This window comes from Microcaecilia unicolor, chromosome 2, assembly GCF_901765095.1.
Source record: "Microcaecilia unicolor chromosome 2, aMicUni1.1, whole genome shotgun sequence".
In the NCBI taxonomy this organism is placed as follows: domain Eukaryota; kingdom Metazoa; phylum Chordata; class Amphibia; order Gymnophiona; family Siphonopidae; genus Microcaecilia; species Microcaecilia unicolor.
The window spans coordinates 446,591,830-446,605,785 of record NC_044032.1 but is presented as its reverse complement, the minus strand read 5'-3'; the positions used below and the strand labels follow the sequence as shown (position 1 = coordinate 446,605,785).

The following is a 13,956-nucleotide window of genomic DNA, read 5'->3' as shown; positions in this document are numbered from 1 at the left end:
TGTGTAACTTTTTCAAATCTACGAGTGCAATGGGCACGCCTCCACAGTGTACTTTTTTGTTCCAAGACAATTTCTTCACAGTGCTGTTATGCGTGGGACACATACATGTGCAAATACTAGTTAAATATGGCAGCAGACTGCTCCATCAACAAGCCACTCGACATCCCACAAAATCTTCCTCGTTAAAGGTAGGCGCTCCGACAAGACTTCCGGTGACGTCATGAGCTAAGGAGCAGCACTACCGAAGCTCCGAGACACCCAGCTCTGAAATATCGCTGAATAAAAGGAAAAGAAGCCCCAAGGATCCAAATAGTATATGGAAAAGTTCCTTATCACTTCACCAACAGGAATGGCGCAAAAAAGCTTAAAAAAGAAAAAACAAAAGCGATCAGCGGAGACGCCAAGATGGCGGACGATTCGGCCCCGCCAGGAGCCTCATTCACGGAGGCACAACTTACACAGCTGACACAGGCAATTGAAAAAGCATGGACACCAAAATGGTCCGAATTAACAGCCAAGTTAGAAGCCTATCAAACTAAACTAGATGGCATTGAAATTCGAGTGGGGGACTTGGAAGCGAGAACGTCGGCAACGGAAGATGAAGTAAGGGAGTACGGACCCGACATTGCTAACCTGCGCCAGCAGCTGAAAGAACAAAAGGACTTACTTGACGAATATGAAAACAGAGCACGCAGGAATAATATCAGGATCGTAGGACTCGATGAAGGCCTTCCAGAACGGAACTTGGACACATGGTTAGAAAATTGGTTATCTAAAGAACTTGCGATAACAGAAACTATGGGCCCCTTTGTGATTGAACGAGCACACCGGGTAGGCCGGAAGATGCCGGATCGAAACAGACCGAGGGTCATTGTTGCAAAACTTTTGAACTACAAACACAAGGTAGAAGTCATCCAAGGCTTCAAAATTAAAAGAAACACTCTCAAATATAATGGCCAGAGTGTCCTAATATTTCAAGATTTCTCATTGCTGGTACAAGAAAAACGGAAGTTATTTCACCCACTGTGTGCAAAACTAGCAAATCAGAAAGTAAAATTTGCTTTGCAGTACCCAGCCCAACTAAAAGTTTTCTATCAGGATAAATGGCAAACTTTTACAACAGCGCAAGAAGCCCGAAAGCAACTGACAGAAAACAAGGTAATAGAAGTAGATTGAAACGGTCCTAAGTGCACAACGACAAAATGGTCCTTGGGTAAAAAGTAACAAAGTGATATAGTAATGGACATGAGTACTTATAAAGTTATAGCAAAAGCGGGGCTGGGGTCTCTGGCCGAATCCGGGGTCACTCTCATCTTACTAAGGGAACTTGGGGGATGAGACAGGGTTCTAGTGGGGTAGGGGAGAATTTGGAAAAGGGGGGATCTCTCTGCAGGATCAAGGGTGCACAACATCGATAGATTTTAGACATTTAAAAAAATTTAAGGGACTAAAGGGCAGAAAATATAAAAAAAAAAAAAACCGAACTTACTTTACTAATGAGATAAAAGATGGTTTTGAAAATAGAAATAAGAACTACAGAGTAACATTATGCCAGTGAGGATAATAACTTGGAACGTGGGGGGCATAACGTCACCCATAAAAAGAAATAAAATACTACAATTTTTAAAAAGACAGAAAGCGGACATAGCCTGTCTACAAGAAACGAGATTAAGCGATTTAGAGCACGCAAAGTTACAACGGAATTGGGTGGGCGAGTGTATGCGGTGCCTCTAAGGGACGGAAAGGTGGAATAGCAATATTATTCAGGAAAGGACTATCATACAAAGTAACTAAGGTGGAAAAAGGGGAGAGGGGGCGAACTATTATGCTGAAAATATGGCTACACGGGGTGGAAATTTCGTTGATGGTGGTCTATGGTCCCAATGAACATGATCCAAAATGTTTTGGTTCCCTAGGGAACAAATGCTTGCAAAGTAAAAACCTGATAGTTTTAGGAGACTTTAACTTAGTTCGGGATCCTAAGGAAGATTCCTCTAAACCAAATTCAGTACACTATTCAGGACAGAGGGCAGGAGAACTTCAGAGGCTCATGAAGACATTGAATTTGGTAGATGTCTGGAGAACTTTTCACCCTGGAGAAAGAGACTTTACCCATAGATCGCGGGCCCATGGTACATTAGCGAGATTAGATTACATATTAATGGAACACTCAATATTCCCAATGGTGAAGGCAGCTTCAATAGGGCCAGAGGAAATTTCAGACCATGCCCCTGTTTGGGTGGACCTGGAAGCTCAGATGGACAAGTTGGGAGGTGCAGGATGGAGATACCTAGCATACATACATACAGACCCACAACTAAGGAAATACTTAATAGACAGATGGGAAGAATATGGAAAACACAATGGAGAACATGCTCTAGTAGACCCCACACTGTATTGGTCGGCCTCTAAGGCGGTCCTCAGAGGAGATATTATTGCATACTGTAGCGCAAGAAAAAAAGCACAGGGCGGCTAGTATATTGCAACTAGAAAAACAGTTTCGAAAAGCCAAAAGCACATACATACGTCACCCCTCACCAAGATCACTGGAGACACTGAAAACAGTACAGAACACTCTAAACTCACTAATCCATGAAACTGAAACTAGAGCCCTCATTTTTTACAAATATAGGCTACACCGCTATGGCAATAAATCAGGCAGATTATTAGCAAAGGTGATAAAAAATTGGGGAGGGACACGAACGGTGGCCTCATTAAAAGACGACGCGGGTAAACTCACAACAAATCAAAAAGAAATTGGGCAACTTTTTACGAAATATTTTACCTCCCTATATAGCGCTGCAACACTACCAAACACACAGGAAATACAAACCTATTTGCAAAATGCAGGACTTAAGACCCTGGCGCAGGAGGAAATTGACAGCCTTAATGCTCCCCTAACACTAAAAGAATTACAACAGGCTATTAAAAGATTGAAATTAAGATCTGCCCCTGGCCCAGATGGGTACACGGGAGAATACTATAAAGCTATACCGGCTGAGGCCTATGCGGCACTGTTGGCCTATTATGAAACGGTTATAGACAAAGGACAATTCCCACAATATGCCAACAAGGCCCTCATTACTTTAATACCGAAACCCGGAAAAACCTTAGATAAACCAGAAGATTATAGACCTATCTCGTTACTGAACGTAGATATCAAATTGCTGGCAGGCATGTTAGCTGCCAGACTCGCTCAATATTTGCCCAAGTTGGTGGGTAAAGATCAGGTGGGGTTCATCAAAGGAAGGCAGGCGACACACAATGTTAGACGTCTATTACTAGCAATGGCAACATGCCAGGAAAATAGAACACCGGCAGTAGTAGTCAGCCTAGACGCTGACAAGGCATTCGACCGTGTTGGATGGGAATACCTATCAAACCTATAAATGGCAAGTGACCGACTCACCTGCAAATGCGCAGTAGAGACTTCCCTCTCTGTCCCGCCCCCGCGTCAAGACGTGATGACGAGGGAAGGGGGGCGGGACAGAGAGGGAAACTGCGCTGAAGGGGAGGGAGGGGAACCGCTGACGTCGCTACCGCTCCCCCCCCCCAAGGTAGCCGCTACCGCCCCCCCCACCCCCGGAGTCGCCACCACCCCCCCTTCACCCGGCCCGGGCCCTCTCTTCGTTATTGAACTTACAGCAGCGCCCGAAACAGCAGCAAGCAGCTCAGCTTCAGCTCCCTTCGGCCTTCCTTCCCTGCCTGTGCCCCGCCCTCGCCGACGTGACGTCACACGAGGGCGAGGCACAGGCAGTGAAGGAAGGCCAACGGGAGCTGCTGCTTGCTGCTGTTTCGGCGCTGCTGTAAGTTGAATAACGAAGAGAGGGCCCGGGCCGGGTGAAGGGGGGGGTGGTGGCGACTCCGGCGTGGGGGGGGGGGGGCGGTAGCGGCTACCTTGGGGGGGGGGGGGGACATGGGACGTCTCAGAAGGGGGGGGGCCTTGGAGCTGGGAGGGAGGGAAGGGGGCCTTGGGAGCTGGGGGGGCCTTGGAACTGGGAGGGAGGGAGGGCGGGGGGCCCTTGCAGCTGGGAAGGGGGGAGGACTGGAGCCTTGGAGCTGGGAGGGAGGGCAGGGGGGCCCTTACAGTTGGGAGGGAGAGCAGGGGGCCTTGGAACTGGGAGGGAGGGAGCTGGGGGGGGCCTTGGGAGCTGGGGGGGGCCTGGGGCCTTGGAACTGGGAGGGAGGGCGGGGGGCCTTGCAGCTGGGAAGGGGGGAGGACTGGAGCCTTGGAGCTGGAGGGCAGGGGGGCTGTTACAGTTGTGAGGGAGAGCAGGGGGCCTTGGAACTGGGAGGGCGGGAGGGAAGGGGGCCTTGGGAGCTGGGGGGAGGGCCTGGGGCCTTGGAACTGGGAGGGAGGGAGGGCAGGCAGGGGGCCTTGCAGCTGGGAAGGGGGGAGGACTGGAGCCTTGGAGCTGGGAGGGAGGGCAGGGGGCCCCTTACAGTTGTGAGGGAGAGCAGGGGGCCTTGGAACTGGGAGGGAGGGAAGGGGGCCTTGGGAGCTGGGGGGAGGGCCTGGGGCCTTGGAACTGGGAAGGAGGGAGGGCAGGGGGCCTTGCAGCTGGGAAGGGGGGAGGACTGGAGCCTTGGAGCTGGGAGGGAGGGACAGAGGGGGCCTTGGAGCTGGCAGGGAAGGAGGATGGCAGGGGCTTTGCAGCTGCAACGGGAGGGGGGCCTTGGGGAAAAAAACATTCCAATACCCGCCCGTTTTTACGGGCTTAACGGCTAGTTTCATACATTAACAGCAGTGGGAATAACGGGATGGTTTCAACAAGCCGTACAAGCCCTGTATAGCAACCCTGGGGCAAATGTGTTAGTAAATGGTATAAAGGAACCTGAGTTTGATATAATGAGGGGCACAAGGCAGGGCTGTCCCCTCTCGCCTGCGCTATTTGTGCTGTCAATAGAACCATTATTATGTGCACTTAGGACACAGAAAGATATCAAGGGAGTCCAAGTGGCAGGAAAAGAAGTAAAAGTATTGGCATTTGCGGATGATCTACTAATGACGATGACGGCACCAACAAGATCTATAGAAAAACTACTGGAAGAACTAGAAACATTCGGGCAATTATCAGGATTTAAACTAAACCTAACAAAGTCATCAGCTCTGGAAGTGGTAGCGGACAGTAACACCAACTGGAAGCATACAATACAATTCACATGGGCGGCTACACATATCAAATATTTGGGAGTGTGTGTCCCAGCTAGATTAGAAGATTTATATGAGTTAAACATACAACGATTGATGTCAGACAGTAAAATGAAGCTGCAAGCCTGGACTGAACTGCCTATATCGCTGCTGGGACGCGTAGCCCTATACAACATGATAATAGCACCAAAATGGACATATATCTTTCAAACGATTCCAGTATACTTGAAGCAAAGGGATGAACGTACTTTCAATACAATGTTACAAAAGTTTCTGTGGAAAAGGAAGAAGGCTCGTCTTTCCATCTCAATTTTAAGTATCCCAGTAGAATATGGAGGCTTGGGATTGCTAAATCTAAGGTACCTAGACATAGCCGCAGGCATGAGGGTCATTAATGACTGGTACCGGACAACTGAGGACTATACAAATACCAGTATGGAGTTGGATCTAATACCAAAGATTCATTTCAGCAATTTCCTGCATGGGACCGAGACGAGAGCACCATATGCTCTACAGCACTCTGGAATTATGGGAAATGCACGGGCAACCTGGAAATGGATATGTCGCCTATATGGCTTCTCAGCAAAAGTTACACCGTTTTTGTCAATATGTAACAATCCAGCCTTTGCACCTGGTCAGATATATGCCACCTTTAAAAACTGGCGAAAGAAAGGAATTGTCTATCTACTGCAGGTAGTAACCAGGGAAGGCCATATGAGGTCATTTGCGGACCTGCAGCGGGAATATGACATACCAAATAAAGACAAATTTCATTATATGCAATTGAGCCATTACGTGTCTACTTTACCATGGACATCACTAACAGAAGATGTCCAGGAGGAGTTATCCTCAGTTTTTTCTTTGGGATCGCAACAAAGAGTGCCCATGTCGTTCCACCATCGGCAGATACGAGAGACAACGCCGGAATTGGAGTTCCACAGACTGGCACAACGGTGGTCCATGGATTTGCAAGCAACGATACAAGAGACATTGTTCAGAGCGCACTTATTGGAGATTAGGAAAACTACAAATTGGACCTCACATTGGGAATTGCAGTATAAAATGGCTTTGCGTATATATATACCACCAAGACGGGCATTCCATATGGGACTCTCCCCATGGGGGGAATGCCCAAAATGTGGACAGAGTGGAGCAACGTTGGGCCACATGTTCTGGACATGCATAGGTATCCAGAAATTTTGGTCATTGATAACAGCATATGTTTCTGGTATGTGGGGGCAGACCTGGAGAAGTGACCCGGCCATGCTGTTCGGAGGCCTAGACCTTGGTCCTTCGTTGAGGAAAGGATATAAGGCATTTGTGAAGAGATCTGTAATAATTGGAAAACAAGTCATTTTGGCTGAATGGCTAACAAATAGATACCCAACGAAGCAACAATGGCGCACACGTATGCTAGTTTTGGTGCGTATGGAGAGACTTGGTGCAACGCCACTTGACTCTGAGCAAGGGAAAAAATTTCAACAAAGGTGGAGTCCGTTTTGGGACACAATGAGCCCAGCGGCTAGAAGTTATCTGTTAAATATTTGATTGAAATGTTGATTGAGCTTAATGGAAGAAACTAATTAACAATGCAGAGAGAGGGGTAGGGGGGAAGGGTGGGTAGCTGTGCTGTTAAGATGAAGGGGAAAGGGGAGTCAGACAATTGAACCACCAACAGGGGAAGTACTAGTTTGATGTAAAATAAAGTTAAAAGATTTAAATACCGTTGTTAACAAAAATCACAATGGCAAGGTGGGTAAATTGATGTTAGTTGACTGGTGGGGAGTGGGGGGGAGGAGGAGGGGGGGGGAAATGATAAAGTATATCTTTTGCTTTACCAGGAAAGATCTGTTATAAATGATTACGTGTAATGAATGTTGACTGGTTCATGTGAAATATTTTGAATAAAAACTATTGAAACATAAAGGTAGGCGCTCCTCTCTGTGCATCTCTCGGAATGCACATTTAAATACTAATCAGCTCATTGTAATACATTTGCATACGATTCTCATTGGCTGCTACCGCAAACGGTAAAAACCACGCAGGACCCCTTTGAGCATTACTCGCTGAATAACGTGCACGCTAAACTGGATTGAACCGGTCAAAATAGGATGTTCCTCGCATGGTAAGCTTTATACATCAGGGCCTCTGTCACATTATCAGATGAGATTTGAGAAGTAAATACACAGCACCCTATATGATCCCAACCCGCAATAAGATTCCAGTGATGCAACAATGAAGCTGAACTAGTCATTTTTTAGAAAAATATTTTATTAGCATTTCTAAATAAAAATATACAATAAACAGTGAATTTCAAAAGCATCATAAAGGTGTAGCTAAAGCACAAACAAGAGGAATATACAGATAGGTGCCTTGCAGTTTGCTGTTGTAGAAGTTGCACCTATAACTTGGCTCCAGGGCCTCTGTCTACTCCGCACAAAGAGCTGAATTCAAGTGGAAGCAACAGAAGCAGCATTTTGTCTAGACTTGGTTCAAATCTCAATGTACTTCCTATTGCAATTTAATACCCCCCCCCTTCTCCACCCTCTTGAGCCCCCAATTTGACATCCAAAACGGACTGATGTCCCAACAACCTGGCTCTACTCCAAGTTCTTTCGAGTCAAATGTACCTGTTTAAAAGTTATTGGGGGGAGGGGCGGGGAAGCTGCCATAAAGAGACACAGAAATAGACTTAGCATTAGGGCTTCTGGCACTTGGTTGTAACTAGAAAACCCCAATACAAACACCCCGAACTGGGTTTTCACATTATAACCGATAAACCCTGAAAACTGCCTTATCTTGTTGTGCTCCAGTGCCATTATCTGGCTCAAGCACTGTGGTTAGAGGACCTCACTAAAGCCATCCTCTCTTCCTCTCCATGGCCCTGCTAAATTCAAAGAGGCAGTGGCTGTCCCCATAATGCTGAGCAGAAGGAAAACCCAGCCCCAAGGAACAGGAGTCAGGAACAGTGTGGTGTGGAGCAGGAGACAGACTGCAGCAGGAGAGTACTAAGGTGACTGAAGGAAGAGATGCTGGAGATAGAGGACTGAAAAAAAACCTAAGTGCAAAGGAAGAGGTGGCTTCAAGATTGAAGGCAGACAGTCAAGAGACTGGGTGAGGAATGAGAGGGGCTAGGAACACAGGGCAAAAAATGAGACAGCAGATACCAATTTTAAATTCTGAATAATGTCATGTCAACAATGAAACCACCTAAGAACATTCCTAACATTTAATCTCATGTGAGAACACTAATCACACGGAATTTTAGTACCCTCCCAAAATCCCTAGTTAGTGTGAAAACAAAATACCTAAATTTACAGTTTACAATTCAGAAGCCCTCGCCATATCACAGGCAGCCATCCATAATATCTGATAAGCTTATCTTTGATTGAACTGAAGTTAAAAATCAGAGTTGGATTGAGCCATTAGTTGGACAGAGTTTTGTGTCTTCCTGTAAGTTCTGGCAGCCAGTGTTCTCACAAACTTCAATATATCCCTTCTTATGGGAAACGTTCACATAGCTCCCATAGATACCCTCAGCACAGAAGACAGTGTTAAATCTGTGGGGTGCCAAAGATATTCACGGCATGGTGCTTCGCATACAGATGGAAAGTATCAGGCAGGCACGTAACCAATCCAGCTCAGGAGCAGAAAACAGTCAGAGTACAACCAGCAAAAATGAAATTAGACTGCACCGACTTCTCACCATTCCCTGATGAAATACATCCTTTGTACTATTAAACAGGATTAGACGGATGGCAGCATACCACGGCAGTGAGAAAGCTGAAGACATTTCCTCAGCACACCCCCTTTCTTCTCACTCTGATTTGTGGTTCCTGCCTGAAGCAGCAGAGCAGAAGTTGTGCACAGAATATTCTGGTTAAGAAGTCTTTGACGGCAAAGGGTCACAGTGCTAGTCTGGTGGGAGCAAACTCACCAGGGTGTGTGAGTAGATTCTTCACCCAGTGGGTCAACAAAACTGTCTGTGACAACCGGATTGAGTAACAGTGGTAACAAAAGTAAAAAAAAAAAAACAAGATAAAAAGTGTTAAAATGAGGGTGGTAGAGGCAGAAAGAAAATAATCTGTATAGCAGGTTTCTTTTACCTGAACTCCTAAATATGTGTATTTCTGTCTGTGACAATCCAGTGACCTGATGGATAAAGCAGGGCTCCAAAAACATGTTCTGGGGACCCCGAGCCAGTCACATTTTCAGGATATCTACTATGAATATGCAGAAGATTTACATATACTAGAACCCAACTCTGTGCAGATCAATACCCTAGCTATTCCCTGTGAATATCCTGAAAGCTTGGCTGGCTGTGGTTTCCTCCAACCATGTTTCAGAAGCTCTTGCTGGAGGTGGGCACTGTGGATTCCAGTCCCAGGCAGGTTGCAAATGATGTACTGTAACATGTAAATTCTACTTACTGAACCTGCTGTAAAATGTCCTGGTGTAGAACAGTACATAATTACTTGAATAAATACTTAAAAAGTAGCAAAATCCTGAGCAACCTTTATTTTATCAAGCTCTGGCACACCATCTCTCTCTGTACAAGGGAGACATCAGATGCTGCTACCCAGCCCTCCGATCCCTCACCTACAGCAAAGGCCAGGTCACCTTCTTGTCCTTACACTGGAGCTGCAAATTCCCTCTTCACTGATGTCAGACTGTGGTGGCTCGAATTTATTCCAGTTCATGTACATCAACAGAGCTAGGAAGACACCTTCCTTATGCTGGCAAGAAAATAAATAACAATAATAATAAAAAAAAAAAACTAAGCACCAAATAGCAGCAGCTGTCTGTATGTTCAAGAAAGGTTTGTGCACAGGCCTGAAAGAGAACCAGCCTGTGTGTTCCTGCCTCTAGCAGCCAGCACCGGCCTAACCTGCCCATATCAGAATCAGCTGGCTCAGTGCCACTCCGCTTTGCCACAGTCTCATTCTATTCCCTGACAGCAGCTGTAGGAGAATAAACTCCTTGGCGACCTGAAAAGCCTGCTCCCACAGTGCACTGGAAGAAAAACAACTCAGGTTCTTCTATTCTCAGTTTTCCAGCTCACCCCCCCCCCCCCCCCCCCCCGCATGAGGCTCAGAGTGCCTGCTTATCCCAAGCGGGGCCCAGAATGCACAAATGCTAACTTACAGGCTCCAAGACAGGTCTGTCTGCTGGTAACTCAACCGCGGTAAGAGACATCAACATTCAATCAATACAGGCAGAAAACCAAACAGCTTTTCTGATGTTGCCCACCAGCACTGGAACGGATCCCTTGGGCCTCTGCTCAGCTCAGTGAAGATGAGAAATGCAGAAAGAATTAAGCACTAGCCCACTTCAGGTGTTTCAGACTATGGTTCTGGACTGACCCCACAGACTCGTCACCAGATAATGAACTGGTGGAATCACTTATTGAAAGGATTCATGAGTACAGAGCAATGTTTACACAGAGACTCCAAGCATGTGATGAAAACCCTCCCTCTTTTTAAAGGAGAAAGCACTATATTTAGTTAAGATTGTAAATTATGATTATTGGTAGCAGAGCTCTGAAGCAGATCCTCAATGAGAGCACCTACCCTCAGTGTCATCTGCTTATGAAGTAGCAGCAGCTCTTCTCCCCTCTTACCACTAGGACAAATGACCCCTTCGGGAGTTCAGAAAATGGCTTTTCTATAAGTTGGTTGCTGTTCACAATATGCATGTGTAGGTAAGAAAGCCGGGAAGAGAATTTTGCAGATGCTAAGCAGCCATCATGAACCTCCCAAGAGAGTCCTAACCCCAGTTTTTATGATTGATATCCCCATATCAATGATGCCTACCACCCTTCAGCCCCACCCAATAGATTTTCATGTGGCAACAAGTGCAGGTCACAGCTGGCACATACAATTTCACCCACTAGGGTCAAAGTATCTGCATATAGCAAACGTAAACTGCTTTGGTTATATCACAGGAAGGCGGTATATCAAATCCATGACCTTTTTTTACCCTTTAAACCATCTGACTGACCTTGCTGTCAAAGCGTCTAAAAAAAGGGATTCTGACCAGTAGGAAAGTGGACTGAAAACAACTTACATTAACGTATATCAATTCCTTATCTGTTGCTTAACTATACAAAAAACCTTGCCTTGATTTTTAGCTATCAAATTATCCCAACTAACTCTGTATCTGCTCTTGCTCCCTTGGCTATATGGTAAGCCGTATTGTAGAAATTTTTTTGTCTCATATCTATGTTAGTTGAATGTTCTAATGCATGCTTATTAGGTGTATCATTAATATTATACTAACATTGTATTATCTCTCTGGTATTTGAATTCCAGTGCTGTTAAATGTGTATATTTTTGATACTGTTTCACTGTAGTTCTATTATTAGGTTTCAATTTACTATTTTCAAGTTTGCCTCATTTATGCTTGGTTATTTTACTATTGTTATGCTGTTAACAAAAGTAAATTTTATAACTATTGTACACTGTCTTGGGTGAATCTTGTCATAAAGGCTGTAAATCCCAAAAAATAAAACAAACAAATTTCGGGTTAACAACATACACTTGCCAAACAAAAAGGAAACTGAAGAAAATGCTTCCAGTTGCTTGGTTGGGAACACTGTTTTCACCGTCAATGGAATTCTCACTCCAGTCCTATAGATATGGAGACCACAGAGCTCCATGTCCAGACCCGCTGCATGCAGGGAGATGGAGTTCTGACTTCCTTACTAAGTCCGGTAAGAAAAGTAAGACTCCGTCTCCCAGCATACAGTGGGATAAAACCAGTGGCTTAACTTAGCCCCCTTGGGTTGAAGCTAAACCATCAATTATGTGGGTAATGAACATGTCTACAGCTGATTGGCTTGCCTGGGACCCTGGTCACAGGCCAAGAAGCCAGATCCTTGCAGACAGAGATTTGTATTTAAAAGGCAGGCCTATTAACATCCAATGACGTTTGCCTGTGCCAGAAAAGCAGGGAGATGCAAGCACCAGCTCAGACATGTTGTGTACTGCATGGTGGAATCTGTATTCCTTGGGTACTTGTCATCACTGTACCACCAGAGAGAAGTAAGAAAAACAACAAGGTAACACTAAGGTCACTTTTCTCTCTGCTCAGTTTTCAAACTTACACAAATCCTTTCTTGGCACAAATTCAACTGGCAGAAGAAAGGCAGTCACTTTCTCAGTACTCCTCCAAACAACAATCTACAATGCCAAACAGGCACTGAACATTTCCCCGTGTGCCAAACACTCCCTCACTTTGTAACACTGACATTGCAAAGAGTAGAAATAATATTAGCCTGAATTAACAGGCATATTTATATCAGTCCTAAGCCAATGCCTTCTTCAGGGAATGCAAGCAACCTCATTCCTTCAACTGCTCGGCAAGCCACAAAGCAGAGCAGGGGAAGTAAATAACTTGTTACTGGCTCCTGTTCAAGCAGAGCTCCTCTGCTCAATCATTCTACCTCGTTTATAAGATGCTAGTATCCCCCCTGTGCTGTGTGGAGTTCAGAAAGAATACTGGCTACCAGTACCACTGCTTTGACATTGAGAATACCACATCATTCTGTAGAGCTATCAGCCAGGAACCTAGGTCTTAGTACAAAGTGTCCGTAATAAAGAAGCATGCTCGAGCCCTATTACATCTCTTCACAATCATATAACATGACCTGGATGTACACATCCTCTTACTGCTCCAATATCCACAGTGTTCTTTCTCACTCTCAGGGTGTCTTGTGCTGCCTCCTCTCCCCTCTTTCTGTCTAACACCTTGTTGGTTTTCCATACTCAACGAACGTGAAATAAGAAAAGGAGCCTGGCCATCAGTAATACAGCCTGAAACATTAATACGTTATGATAGCTCACTAGAACAGGCGAGCCCTTCACCAGATTAACCGTTTTTATTAGGGATACGCAAGGACAAAAACAATTTGATGCGTTTTTGTATTTTACAACGCTTTCTTGATTTTAAAGTATTATTTGGGTTGTTTCATGACACCGTCACATTTATTTATGTTTAATGTACAGGCATGCACCCTAGAACTTTTTTTAAGCAAGTATAAATCAATTGTACGCGCATTAATTCATAAGGATAAACATACTCAATCGATCCGTGTGCAATAACATTTTTAGGTGCTTAATTTAATCACATGTGTTTTGACAAATGCGCATCCCTAATTTTTATATCCACAATGTATGCAATAAATAAGGCTAGAAATGTTTACCTAGTAGGATGCTGCATTATTATGCTTCCACCCAAGCTGCTTTTCATAACAAAACTGTATTATGTCTGCACTGAATGACTCCCAAAAAGACCAAGTTCCACGCAGCTGACTGCCCTTTCGACCGGCGACCCCCCTCCTCTCTCCTCCCCCGCGGTCTGCCATCCCCCCCTCTCGCCCGTCCAGCATATCTCCCCTTCCTCTTCTCCCCCATCAGCAATCCAGCACCTCCCTCCACCTCAAACACCCGGTCCTCCTACCTGTAAACTCATGTCGGAGGTCGCCCGCGACCGGCCCCGCAGTTTTCCTTCTCCGGCACCCCCCCACCCTCCCCCCCAAACGCAACTTTTCTCCTTCGGCCGCGTCCGGCCCTGCCGGAAACAGGAAGTCGCATCAGAGGGGGGTGGGACGCCGCCGGGAGACAGAGGCAAAGAAATACGTCGGACGGAGGGTGGCGGGAGTGGGACGCTGGAAGTGAAAAGAAAAAGTGCGGGGCCGGTCGTGGGAGACGTCAAAGACAAGCTAGGCGGTGGGACGCGGGGAGAGGAAGCTGTTGGGTGTCTGGCTTGGGGCGGCGGGACAGTCCTTGGCAATCCCTAAGGGG

At 45.9% G+C, this 13,956-nt stretch overlaps 1 protein-coding gene across 1 annotated transcript in view; it reads right to left on the bottom strand.

Moving 5' to 3' along the window:
* Positions 1–13,693, bottom strand: part of WBP1 (WW domain binding protein 1) — a 55,719-nt gene extending 42,026 nt beyond the window's left edge. The window contains exon 1 of the mRNA XM_030190899.1: positions 13,613–13,693. Within this exon, the coding sequence (XP_030046759.1) occupies positions 13,613–13,624 (12 nt within the window). The 5' untranslated portion in view covers positions 13,625–13,693. The remainder of the gene's footprint in view (positions 1–13,612) is intronic.
* Between the last annotated feature and the right edge of the window lie 263 nt (positions 13,694–13,956).